Source organism: Mobula birostris, chromosome 21, assembly GCF_030028105.1.
Source record: "Mobula birostris isolate sMobBir1 chromosome 21, sMobBir1.hap1, whole genome shotgun sequence".
Taxonomy (NCBI): domain Eukaryota; kingdom Metazoa; phylum Chordata; class Chondrichthyes; order Myliobatiformes; family Myliobatidae; genus Mobula; species Mobula birostris.
The window spans coordinates 13154315-13168803 of NC_092390.1; the positions used below are offsets into that span (position 1 = coordinate 13154315).

Here is a 14489-nt window from a genome sequence, read left to right on the forward strand (position 1 = left end):
CCATTTACCCACCCTGATTTGCCTCAGGACAGCAAACACCTCCTCCTCTGTAATTTATAAAGGGTCCACGAAGTTGATGCTGTTTAACCACACTTTAATAGACTCTGTGTCCATCTCCTGAGCAAACACGGATGCAAACACCTCACCCTGTAATCTATAGAGAGTCCATGAAGTTGATGCTGCTTTGCCTCACTTCTATAGACTCTATGTCCATCTCCTGAGTAAATATAAATGCAAAACAATTATTTAGGTCGTCTTCTATCTCCTTTGGCTCCATGTATGGATTACCATTCTGATCTTTCAGAGGACCAATTTTGTCTCTTGTGTCCTTTTGCTTTTAACATATCTGTAGAATCCCTTGGGATTCTCCTTCACCTTGTCTTCTGGGAAACCTCATGCCTTCCTTTAGCCTTCCTGATTTCTTTCTTAGATGTCCGCTTGCATTTCTTATACTGCATAAGCACCTCATTTGTTCCTACCTGCCTGTACCTGCTATGCATCTCCTTTTTTTTCTTAACCAGGGCCTCAATATCTCTTCAAAACCAAGGTTCCCTAAACCTGTTATCTTTACCTTTTATTCTGACAGGCACATTCAAGCTTTGTACTCTCAACATTTCACTTTTGAAGATCTCCCGCTTACCAAGCACACCTTTGCCAGAAAACAACCTGTCCAGATTAGCACTTGCCAGATTCTTTCTGATACCATCAAAATTAGCCTTTCTCCAATTTAGAATCTCAACCCACAGACCAGACCTATCTTTTTCCATATTTTCTTTGAAGCTAATGGGATTATGATCACCAGAGGCAAAGTGTTCCTCTACACAAACTTCTGTCACCTGCCCTGTCTCATTCCCTAATAGGAGATCAAGTTTTCGCACTCTCTTGTTGGGGCTTCGATGTACTGGTTAACGAAGCTTTCCTGAACACATTTGACAAATTCTATCCCGTCTAGTCCTTTTACAGTACGAGAGTTCCAATGAATATGTGGAAAGTTAAAAATTCCTAAAGTTAAAATCCCCTTTCTTGATCCCCCTGTCTCTATCTCTACTGATTCCCATGGCTATCTTGACTATACCTCTTCCCACCCTGTCTTCTGTAAAAATGCTACTCCCTTTTCTCTGAGGATCCCTTTTCTCAGTTCCTTTGTCTCCACCATATCTGTTCCCAGAATGAAGTTTTCCCTTTCAAAACATCAGAGATGTCTATCTTCTTCTTCACAGAATGGGGTATCTCTTCCTCCACTATTGATGCTGCCCTCAGGCACATGAATATGCAGGGAATGGTGGGATATGGATTGTGTAGAGGCAGAAAGGATTTCGTTTAACACACACACAAAATGCGGGAGGATCTCAGCAGGCCAGGCAGCATCTATGGAAAAGAGTACAGTGGACGTTTCAGGCCGAGACCCTTCAGGAGGTAGCTTGTTTATTCTGGTATGAGGAAAATGGATCAAGTAAATGCAGAAGATATTTGGAGATATGTCTCTAACAAAGGAGGCGTAAGGCGCTCCTCCCCTCTGTTAGCCTGCAGGTCACCCTCAGGCAAGGTGTAGCACCTGCTTAGACCCTCCCCTTCCCATTCAAGGTCACATGAAGCTATGGGAGCAGATGGTGGATGGTCGTATGAGCAGCCGGTGCATATCACAAGTCCTGGTTATGTGACCACTGACGCCAGGCAGACAATCTCTGAAGAGTATTGATAATAACTGGGGTCAGCCATCTTGTAAAGACACTGCCCAGAAGAAGGCAATGGCAAACCACTTCGGTAGAAAAAATTTACCAAGAACAATTATGGTCAGCTACGTCATATGACCCGGCACATAATGATGATGAAGATGCAGGGATAAGGACCAATCAGAGGCAGAAAGGATTTAGTTTAATTTGGTATAAGAGAAGTAGAGGGTTGTAGGAGGGAAGGTTTCAAATGATTTTGGAGAAGGTTATCTAGGTTGGCAGAACATCGTAGGCTGAGGGGCCCGTGCTGTGCTGTCCTGTTTGATGGTCAATGTTTAGGGCTGAGACCCTTTACCAGGATTGGAAAGAAAGGGGGGAGAAGCCAGAATAAGGAGGTAGGGGAATGGGAGAAAGGAGTACAAGCTGGTAGGTGAGAGACAAAACCAGGTGAGGACAAAGGTGGATGTGTAGGGGAAGGGGTATAGGTGAGATTCCCCCTTCCTTTCCAGCTCTGAGAAAAGGTCTTGGCCCGAAATGTTAACTGTTTATTCTCTTCCTCAATGCTGTCCGACCAGCTGAGGTCTTCCAGCATTTTATGTGTGTTCCTGTCTCATGATCCTCTCATACCCCCTTTACCAATCAACTTTCATCCCTCCCCCTCCTGTCTTCTCCTATCATTTCGGATCTCCCCCTCCCCCTCCCCCTCCCACTTTCAAATCTTTTACTAGCTCTTCTTTCAGTTAGTCCTGACGAAGGGTCCCGGCCCGAAACATTGACTGTACCTCTTCCTATGGATGCTGCCTGGCCTGCTGTGTTCACCAGCAATTTTTATGTGTGTTGCTTGAAATTCCAGCATCTGCAGATGTCCTTGTGTTTGCGTTTTATGTGTGTTATTCTGGATTTCCAGCATTTCTTGTGTTATCTCTCTGACTTCTATGTTCTGTGCAGACATGATGGGCTGAAGGGCATGTTCCTGTGTTGTACTGTTCTAGATTGTGTTCTAATTTAACCTTTATTTTCAGTTCAAGTGTCAAATTGAGAAATGGCTTGAATTCCACACTCTCGGGGATTCCTAAAGTAGTTCAAAGGAAAGCATTTTTTCAAACGTATCGCAGCCTAAGCACCCAGCAACCGATTTATACACAGCATGTTTCCACAGTCCTCAAAGGTACTCAGGGGTGGCCCTTTACAGCAGAGATGACAGCCCAGTGGGTAGTGAATCTGTGGAATTCATTGTCACAGATGGCTGTGGAGGACAAGTCATTGGCTACAAAAGGCGAACGGTATGCTGGCATTCATAGCGAGAGGATTCGAGTACAGGAGCAGGGAGGTACCACTGCAGTTGTACAAGGCCTTGGTGAGACCACACCTGGAGTATTGTGTGCAGTTTTGGTCCCCTAATCTGAGGAAAGACATCCTTGCCATAGAGGGAGTACAAAGAAGGTTCACCAGATTGATTCCTGGGATGGCAGGACTTTCATATGATGAAAGACTGGATCGACTAGACTTATATTCATTGGAATTTAGAAGATTGAGGGGGGATCTTATTGAAACGTATAAAATCCTAAAGGGATTGGACAGGCTAGATGCAGGAAGATTGTTCCCGATGTTGGGGAAGTCCAGAACGAGGGGTCACAGTTTGAGGATAAAGGGGAAGCCTTTTAGGACCGAGATGAGGAAAAACTTCTTCACACAGAATCTGTGGAATTCTCTGCCACAGGAAATAGTTGAGGCCAGTTCATTGGCTATATTTAAGAGGGAGTTAGATATGGCCCTTGTGGCTAAAGGGATGAAGGGGTATGGAGAGAAGGCAGGTACAGGGTTCTGAGCTGGATGATCAGCCATGATCATACTGAATGGCGGTGCAGGCTTGAAGGGCCGAATGGCCTACTCCTGCACCTATTTTCTATGTTTCTATGTTTCTATATTAAAGTGGAGGTTGATCAATTCTTGATTTGTCAGGATGACAAAGGTTAGGAGGAGAAGGCAGGTGATGAAGCTGAGAGGGATAATTAATCAGCCATGATGGATTGGCAGAGCAGATTTGATGGGCTGAAGGGCTCTGAAAATCTTGTGGTCCACTGCTTGTAGGGGGACTTTGCCGGCCGGAACAGTGGTGAGAACTTGCCCGGCTTGTTTTCAAAGTGGTGACCGTAGGATCTTTTACATCTACACACTGGGGGGCTCTGTTTTGCCTCCGGTGTGGAAGGCAACACCTCTGCCCTGGACCCTGTGCCCCAATGCCTTCAACCCCATGACCTCCTGAGCCAAAAGGAGGCTGCAATGTGCAATAAGTTAAACCAGTTCGAAATATTGCGACGTCTAACCGATATCCATCCGGAACCCGGAAGGAGTATAAAAGCCAGCATTCCGAGGAGACGATACCCTCAACTCCGCACTGATGATGGCTTCTCGATTGAAGGCGGAACGTCTGCAGATACTTTGCCCAGCTTGACGATCCACCAAACTTCCATATCAAACCAGTTTGCACGGTCCGCTGTTGCAGTATGTGTTGCTCTGTCGCCGTGGAAACGCACCGTCTGTGCCTGGGGGGGTGGGGGTGATGGTTTAGGTCATCAGTACAAGATGGGGGAAATCGATTGCCAGCGGACACTCAGCGCAGGTGGCCTCTGCTTGAGACCAGCTCTGAAACACGATGAGGCTCTTTGGCCTGCTAGTTATTGCAAGCAGGTGGCCCTGTCGTTTCCTCGGCCCTCTCAGCCGCGGGCTGGGGCCGTCTTTAATTGGTCGCTGTGGTCGGGCGGTCTCAGTGCAGTGATCACCATCGCCACTCTCAGCCCTCTTCCACAGGGGGTCGTTTCCAGCACATCTGCTTCTCATATTGGTGAGAGCCTGGTCTTCCTCTCTGAGTGACTGCAGTGGGCTCACACGTGTTTCCAATCCTCTTGTGGTTGGATATAATTGAGGAGAGTGCAATGAAGTCATGATTGGCTATTCACCACCCTCCCCACCCACTTCTCGCAGGCAGGAAGCGATGGATCAGAAATTACCTGCTTTTCTCTAATCAAACAGCCCACCAACACACTTGTGCTGAGAGTCACATATAAGCAGCTAATCACACATCAATATGACTCAAAGATCATAAGACACAGGAGCAGAATTAGATCATTCAATCCATCATGTCTGCTCAGCCATTTGTTTATGGTTGATTTATTATTCCTCTCAACCCTATTCTCCCAGTAACCTTTGATGCCCTGACTAATCAAGATCCTATTAACCTCCGCTTTAAATATACCCAACAACTTGGCCTCCGCAGCCATCTGTGGCAATGAATTCCACAGATTCACCACCCTCAGGTTAAAGAAATTCCTCCTCATCTCTGTTCGTCAGCTTGCAAGCGATTCAACAATGAATGCCTTGAATGCCTGTGGTAAAGCCTTAACCCATCGGGTAAGACACACAGTCACATGCATGCATACACACACACACACACACACACACACACACACACACACACACACACACACACACACATAATTAGCTGCAGATTTAACCGGATGGTGATCAATAACAGGTATCCTTTCCCTTGCCGCTGCAGGTCACCGTTCAGTTCAGAATGCCTCGATGGCCAATCTCAGATTTGGAAGCATTTTGCTACCATGAATTGTCAAAGTTTGATTTGTAATTATTGTTATGAGACCTATTTGGTATGGAATTCAACCAATGCAGAATACTCTAAATTAACCTATATTATTTGTTGGGATAAATCTAAATTAATGCAAAATACATTAAACTATTAACCTGTATGGCTGAAGGAGCTAAACAATTGCAGAATACCCTAAGCTACGCTATTAATCTCTGTTACAGTTAGAATAGTGGGGGGCCGGGGCAGCATGGCAGGGCGGTGGTTAGTGCAATTGCTCTACGGTGCCAGCAAACTCTGATCGGGATTCAGCTCCTGCTGCTGTGGGGTAAGGATTTTGTATGTTCTCCCGATGATGGCATGGGTTTCCTACGGATGGTCCAGTTTCCTCACACGTTCCAAAGGCGCACGGGTTAGGGCTAGGAAGTTGTGTGCATGCTTTGTTTGTTTAGTTATTTACTGAGGTACCGCGCAGAGTAGTCCATTACGGCCCTTCGAGCCACACCGCCGGCAACCCAATTTAACCCCAGCCTAATCACGGGACAATTTACAATGATCATTTCACCCAACAAATGTTACAGTTTGGAATGTGGGAGGAAATTGAGGCATCTTTAGGAAACCCACACAGTCACAGGGGGAAGGTTCTTGCGGACAGCAGTGGGAAATAAACCTGGGTCACTGGTACTGTGAAACATTGTGCTGACCACTACCCCACTGTGCTGTGCCATTGCATACTGGAGCCGGAACCATGGGGACACCTGCGGGCTGGTCCCAGCACATCCTCAGACTATGTTGGTCGTTAACACAAATGCCTTATTTCACTGAGTATCTGATGTTTCAATATACATGTGACAAATTAAGCCAATCTTTTCTCTTTAGATCTAACATAGCATAAACTCTTAAACTGTATTATTACTGGGATAGGTCTAAACTAATACAGATTATATCACAATAAGCTACCACGCTCAGTCTGTTGTTGTCAAACAGCTGGGGGGAAGTCTTTGACAGTGATTCAATATCACTTGACACAGCAAGGTTGGGGGGAGGAGGGATTGGAAATCAGGTTCAGCTAGGGTCAATAGTAAGTCGAAAGCCCTTTTCTGCTGAAGATATGGTTGCCTTTTCCATTGATGCTGGCAGAGTAGACAAGCCAGTAGAGTCTAGGTCAGCCCGACCGCTCCTCATAGCAGAAATGGCGAGCCTTTTTGTGCCCAATCTGACAATAATCTCCAAAAAAAATTCTCTCACATGCCGTGGTAATCTTGAACAGTGAGATTTTTTTAGAATATCGCTAATTTGGGCACAATGTCTCAAAAGTGCATGTGTACAGATTTATTACTGAATTAAAGACTAATTGATTAATTATTATTAGTGACTAATGATTGATTAATCAATTAGTAATAATAATCATGGACTTTCTTAAGAAAAAGGAGTGCCTTGTTTATGTGTATTCATTGTTTTGCTGTAAATAACAGAGACGGATTGCTTCATTTGCCAGTAGGGCCAATGGCGTGGGGCAGCATGGTAGTGTAGTGCTTAGCACAACATTTTATGGTACAGACGACCCAGCTTCAATTCCCATCGCTGCCTGTAAGGAGTTTGTATGTTCTCTCCATGGCTGCATGGGCTTCCTCCGAGTGCTCTTGTTTCCTCACACAGTCCAAAGACAAACCGGTTGGTAGGTGAATTGGTCATTGTAACTTGTCCCGTGATTGGGCTAGGATTAAATTGGGGCATTCTTGGGTGATGTAGCTCAAAGGGCCAGAAGGGTCTACTCAATAAAATAAAAATTAATTAAGATAAAGATAATCATTATTGGGTTTTAAAGAGTTGAGGGGTGGCACTGCATGTCACGTGCCAACAAAGTATTGGACCATGTCATTTGGCATAGGTTCACCACCCCTGCCTACAGAATCATTACTGCACCCACAAAGGCCCTTTGGCCAATTTCTCTGTAAACTCCCACCTGCTCACCAAGAATCACCTTTACCCAAAAACTCAGCTGTACACGCAGCTGTTACCAGCTGTCCCAATGCAGACAGCAGTTCCCTCCTATGTCGACACCAAGCCCCACCTGTACTGGTGTGGGGCTGTCTAGCTGAGCCAATGCAAGGCAGGCACGGGTGAGCTATAGCTACAGTCAGACCTTCACAAGAGCAGACAAACCATACAAAGAGAATTAGTGAAGAAATAAACGCTTGACAAGACGACAGATTAAACACAGAAGCATCTCACGGTGAAGGCGGCTTGTCTCACAGGGATACAAAGCTGAAAGCCCAACAATGGGCTAATTAAGGGAAACTTTTGTCCATGAAATAGGATTATATGTTTAAAAGTTAATGGTTACTCCGGGGAAAGGCATTTAAGATTAAAAACCCAGATTTTGGCAGAATTCTGTGTAATCCTCTTATATGTCTCTTCCTTACTCTTGCTGATTTGATTGTTGAAGTCAAAGCTGTTAAATGCTGCATTTCCAGCAAAACAGATTAGATACAGAGTGAATTTCCCTCTACACTGTCCCATCACACACTCACAGGACAGGGACAGCACGGGTTAGATACAGAGTGAAGCTCCCTCTACACTGTCCCATCACACACTCCCAGGACAGGGACAGCACGGGTTAGATACAGAGTGAATTTCCCTCTACACTGTCCCATCACACACTCCCAGGACAGGGACAGCACGGGTTAGATACAGAGTGAAGCTCCCTCTACACTGTCCCATCACACACTCCCAGGGCAGGGACAGTACGGGTTAGTTACAGAGTGAAGCTCCCTCTACACTATCCCATCACACACTCCCAGGACAGGGACAGCATGGGGTAGATACAGAGTGAAGCTCCCTCTACACTGTCCATCACACACTCCCAGGACAGGGACAGCACGGCTTAGATACAGAGTGAAACTCCCTCTACAATATCCCATCACACACTCCCAAGACAGGGACAGCACGGGTTAGATACAGAGTGAAACTCCCTCTACAATGTCCCATCACACACTCCCAGGACAGGGACAGCACGGGTTAGATACAGAGTGAATCTCCCTCTACACTGTCCCATCACACACTCCCAGGACAGGGACAGTACGGGTTAGATACAGAGTGAAGCTCCCTCTACACTGTCCCATCACACACTCCCAGGACAGGGACAGCACGGGTTAGATAGAGTGAAGCTCCCTCTACACTGTCCCATCACACACTCCCAGGGCAGGGACAGCACGGGTTAGAAACAGAGTGAAGCTCCCTCTACCCTGTCCCATCACACACTCCCAGGACAGGGACAGCACAGGTTAGATATAGAGTGAAACTCCCTCTACAATGTCCCATCACACGGTCCAGGGGGAGGGACAGCACGGGTTAGATACAGAGTGAAGCTTCTTGATTTTTGTCTCATTGTGCCAAGTACTACGGTCCTTTCAATCAGTTGTTACAAAGCTGGGGAAAATGATTCAGAAAACAAGAGAAAACAGTCAATTGTGAATGGACTCAAGTGATGGCACAAATATAATTTGCATCATATTGCACAATTCCATTGTGTTAATCCACATTTACAGGCGAGACAATCAACACTTTCCACTTTTTACCCCGCATCCTGTGGCTGTTTGCCCTTTGCTAAAGGCTATGGCTGGGTTGTCATGAAGGGCTTTCAGACAAAGTCCGAAACAGTACTGGCTAGCAGTCAGTAATGAACCACGGTCTTCACTCTCGCAGCCATGACCTGTCCCCACAGTACACACTGTCCAGTGCCAGGGTGACTCTGTTCCCTGAGATGTTCAGCTGAGCTTAGTCTATTCATTCAAAAAGTTGGATGTTAAGGACACAGAGTGTTGGCGCATGGCCAAGTGGTTAAGGCGTTCGTCTAGCAACCTGAAGGTCACTAGTTCGAGCCTTGGCTGAGGCAGCGTGTTGTGTCCTTGAGCAAGGCACTTAACCACACATTGCTCTGCAACAACACCGGTGCCAAGCTGTATGGGTCCTAATGCCCTTCCCTTGGACAACATCGATGGCGTGGAGAGGAGAGACTTGCAGCATGGGCAACTGCCGGTCTTCCATGCAACCTTGCCCAGGCCTGCACCCTGGAAACCTTCCAAGGCACAAATCCATGGTCTCACGAGACTAATGGATGCCTATAAAGGACAAAGAAGGTAGAACAGCACTGTACGGGAGCAGGCCATTCGGCCCACAATGTCTGTGCTGACCCTGTGCATGATGCCTCTACCATCACCCCGGCAACATTGCCCATGCACCCACCACACTCTGTGTGGAAAAAAAACACTACTGTGACATTCCCCCTATTCTTTGCTCCAATCACCTTAAAGTTACGCCTCTTTGTAAAAGTAATTTCTACCCTGGGAAAAAGTCTGGCTGTCCACTACATCTGTGGCTCTTATCACGTTGTACACCTTTATCCAGTCACCTCTCATCCTCCTTCACTTCATGTAGAAAAGACCTATTATCTTAGGACATGCTCTCCAATCCAGGCAGGATCCTGGTGAATTCCCTGAAGCTTCGACATCATTCCTATAATGAGGCGACCAGAACTGAACACAATACTCCAAGTGTGGTCCAACCAGCGTTTGATAGACCTGTTACATTATCACGTGGCTCTTTACAGGGGGTTTACAGGAAGGAAAGGGTTTGAGTATGAGCGATATCTGATGGCTCTGGACCTGTCCTCACTGTAGTTTAGAAGATGAGTGGTGGGTGTTGGAGGGAGTCGTGAATCTCATGAAGCATACCAAACATTGCAGGGTCTCGATAGGGTTGGCAGGGAGAGAATGGCTCCAATCATGGGAGGGTCTAGGATCAAAGAGCACAGCCTCAGAATACAATGATGTCTTTTTAGAACAGAGATGAGGAGATATCTTTTTTAGCCAGAGGGTGGTGAATCTGTGAAATTCATTGCCATAGACAGTTATGGCATAGTCACTGGGTACATTTCAGGTGGAGGTTCTTGATTAGTAAGGGTGTCAAAGGTTACAGGGAGATAGCAGGAGAATGGGGTTTAGAAGGAAAATAAATCAGCTGTGTTCGAATATTGGAGCAGACTTAATGGGCTGAATGGCCTAATAATGTCCCTCTGTCTTGTGCTCTAAGTGGGATTATTATAGTCAGCGTGGATGAAGTGTGTTGTTTTCATGCCTTGTGACTCCAGGACTATGAAGCACCTGGCGATATGCTACTTTAATATTTGGGGGGATTTGCTTGTGCGATCACAGGGCTGCTGATGGTGTATGGCCTCTTGTTTTGAATCATCCTCACTGTCCCATTTCACTTCCTTTCCAGACGACTGGAGCAGAATGGAATCAAATCCGTTCCACCGGGGACGTTTACCACGTACAAAAAACTACGGCGGATGTAAGTGTGCGCTCGTGGAACGCCATTGCCTTTTGCTAGGAGAGGCGGATGGGAAAGGGGAAGGAACGTCGACTCAGACCATGAGAGCCTGCGTCGATTGGAAGTCTGTGTGGGGGGAGCCACTCCTCACATAGACACTAGAGCAACGTGTGGTTAAGTGCCTTGCTCAAGGACACAAACACGCTGCCACAGCTGAGGCTCGAACTAGCGACCTTCAGATCACTAGACGAATGCCTTCACCACTTGGCCAAGTGCCCAACACAGATGGGAAAGTAGGGAGGCTATGCCATCCTTCTTGTGAGGCAGTCCCACAGGATCTGTGGGTTCTGATTAATTTTATTTGTCGTATGTATATCAAAACATTGAAAAACAGTGAAATGCATCATTAGTGTCGGTGAGGAACAGAGTCTCGGGCTGTGCTGGGGGCAGCTCGCGAGCATCGCCATGCTTTCAGCGCCAAGGTAGATCACCCACCACTCAGTAACACATACTGGCCCATATTTCTGAAATGTGAGAAGAAACCAAAGCACACAGGGGAAACCCACAAGGTCACTGCACAATGTATAAACAGAGAGATTTACAGGGAGCTGCAGGAATTGAAGCCGGTTGCTGGCGCGAGAAACGTTGTCACACTAGCCGCTACACCATCATGCTGCCCAGTCTGAGGCAGCCAATGACACCATTGTGGGAGCTCGTCCACAGATGGAGCCCAGGGCAGTGGTGAGACCATATCCGGAGATCTGTCTACAGCACTGGTCTTAATTATGATATTAATTCACTGAGAGCTGTTCGGAGAATGGGTGGGTTCTCTTCTGCGGTTTTTAAGCACTGGCTTGTTGAAGAGTAAGCAGCAATGTGATTGAAACATTTCAGACCCTGAGGGCGAGGATGTAGAGAGAAAGCTTCCTCATGGAGGAGGGCAAGAATTAAGGGGGCACTATTTAAAATCAAAGAGTCACTCTACTTCAGGCAGAGAGACTGTGTTTATTTCTGTCAGTGTCAAGAGTCTTCAGAGTGAATCTCCCTCTACACTGTCCCATCACACATTCCCAGGACAGGGACAGCACGGGTTAGATACAGAGTGAAGCTCTCTCTACACTGTCCCATCACACACTCCCAGGACAGGGACAGCACGGGTTAGATACAGAGTGAAGCTCCCTCTACACTGTCCCATCACACACTCCCAGGACAGGGACAGCACGGGTTAGATACGGAGTGAAACTCCCTCTACACTGTCCCATCACACACTCCCAGGACAGGGACAGCACAGGTTAGACACAGAGTGAAGCTCCCTCTACACTGCCCCATCACACACTCCCATGACAGGGACGGAGGGGTTGGATACATAGTTGAATGTCCTGTTTACATGTCCCATTGTTATGTATGATTATGTACTTGCACGTTGCCTCTACATCACCTGAAGATGTATTCCAAGTTACAGGGACTCTTTAAATGCAGATTGTGGTTGTTGAGTCTGCTCAGAAATGAATATTTGTCAGTATCCAAAGCTGTACTCAGGGACGATGTTTGGAGTACTGTGTGAAGTTCTGATTGCCCCGTTTCAGGAAACATATGGAGGTTTCAGAGAGGTGCTGATGAGGTTCACCAGGATCATGAGAAGAGATTTAGTGTAACTTATCACGGGGTTGAACACAGACCTCACGGGCTGAAGGTCCTGTTTTTGTGCTGTATGCTGTATATCTGTACCACACAGGGAGCAGGCCTTTCAGCCCATCTAGTCATGTTGAATTGTAGTTCTGCGTAGTCCCATCAACCTGCTCCTGGACCATTGCCCTCCATGCCCTTCCCATCATGTACTTATCCAAACAGCTCTTAAGTGTAGCAGTCGAACCCACATCCACCACGTCTGCTGGCAGCTCACTCCACGTTCACACCACCCTCTGAGTGAAGAAATTCCCTCAGATTCACCTTAAATATTTTACCATTCCCCCATAGCCTATGACCTCTAGTTCTAGTCTCACCCAATCTCAGTGATAAAAGCCTGCTTGAGTTTATCCTGTCTCAACCACCCGTAATTTTGTATGCTTCTATCAAATCTTCCCCCATTTTCCAACACCGCAGGGAATAAAGTCCTAATCTAAAACATAGAACATAGAACATAGAAAATCTACAGCATATTACAGGCCCTTCAGCCCACAATGTTGTGCCAACCATGTAACTTACTCTAGAAACTGCCTAGAATTTCCCTACCGCATAGCCCTCTTTTTTTCTATGCTCCTTGTACCTATCAAAGAGTCTCTTAAAAGACCCTATTGTATCTGCCTCTACCACCGTCGCTGGCAGTGCGTTCCATGCACCCACCACTCTGAAAAACTTACATCTGACATCCCCCTTACACCTACTTCCAAGCACCCTAAAACTATGCCCCCTTGTGTTAGCTATTTCAGCCCTGGGGAAAAAGCCTCTGACTATCCACATGATCAATGCCTCTCATCATCTTATACACCTCCATCAGGTCACCTCTCATCCTCCGTCACTCCAAAGAGAAAAAGCCAAGTTCACTCAACCTATTCTCATAAGGCATGCTCCCCAATCCAGGCAACATCCTTGTAAATCTCTATAGTATCCACATCCTTCCTGTAGTGAGGTGACCAGAACTGGACATAGTACTCCAATTAGGGTCTAACCAAGGTCTTATATAGCTTTAACATCACAGCTCTTGAACTCAATCCTATAGTTGATGAAGGCCATCACATCATAAGCCTTCTTAACAATGCTGTCAACGTGGATGTGGACCCCAAGGTCTTGCTGATCCTCCACACTGCCAAAAGTCTTACCATTAATATTATATTGCCTTCAAATCTGACTTACCGAAATAAGCCACTTCACACTTATCTGGGTTGAACTCCATCTGCCACTTCTCAGCCCAGTTCTGCATCCTATCGATATCCCACAGTAATCTCTGTCAACCCTCTGGACGATCCACAACACCCCCAACCTCTGTGTCATCACCAAACTTACTAACCCACCCTTCTCCTTCCTCATCCAGGTCATTTATAAAAATCACAAAGAGGAGGGGCCCCAGAACATAGAAAACATAGAAACATAGAAAATAGGTGCAGGAGTAGGCCATTCGGCCCTTCGAGCCTGCACCGCCATTCAGTATGATCATGGCTGATCATCCAACTCAGAACCCTGTACCTGCCTTCTCTCCATACCCCCCCATCCCTTTAGCCACAAGGGCCATATCTAACTCCCTCTTAAATATAGCCAATGAACTGGCCTCAACTGTTTCCTGTGGCAGAGAATTCCACAGATTCACCACTCTCTGTGTGAAGAAGTTTTTCCTAATCTTGGTCCTAAAAGGCTTCCCCTTTATCCTCAAACTGTGACCACTCATTCTGGACTTCCCCAACATCGGGAACAATCTTCCTGCATCTAGTCTGTCCAATCCCTTTAGGATTTTATACGTTTCAATCAGATCCCCCCTCAATCTTCTAAATTCCAACGAGTATAAGCCTAGTTCATCCAGTCTTTCATCATATGAAAGTCCTGCCATCCCAGGAATCAATCTGGTGAACCTTCTTTGTACTCCTTCTATGGCAAGGATGTCTTTCCTCAGATTAGGGGACCAAAACTGCACACAATACTCCAGGTGTGGTCTCACCAAGGCCTTGTACAACTGCAGTAGTACCTCCCTGCTCCTGTACTCGAATCCTCTTGCTATAAATGCCAGCATACCATTCGCCTTTTTCACCGCCTGCTGTACCTGCATGCCCACTTTCAATGACTGGTGTATAATGACACCCAGGTCTCGTTGCACCTCCCCTTTTCCTAATCGGCCACCATTCAGATAATAATCTGTTTTCCTGTTTTTGCCACCAAAGTGGATAACT

At 46.5% G+C, this 14489-nt stretch overlaps 1 protein-coding gene across 2 annotated transcripts in view; it reads left to right on the top strand.

Annotated features, from left to right (window-relative positions):
• The window catches only part of LOC140185601 (slit homolog 1 protein-like), a 315402-nt gene that overhangs the window by 138540 nt on the left and 162373 nt on the right, over nucleotides 1-14489 (top strand). For both annotated transcript variants that reach the window (XM_072238998.1, XM_072238997.1), the window contains exon 10: nucleotides 10561-10632. In XM_072238998.1, the coding sequence (XP_072095099.1) occupies nucleotides 10561-10632 (72 nt within the window). The remainder of the gene's footprint in view (nucleotides 1-10560; nucleotides 10633-14489) is intronic.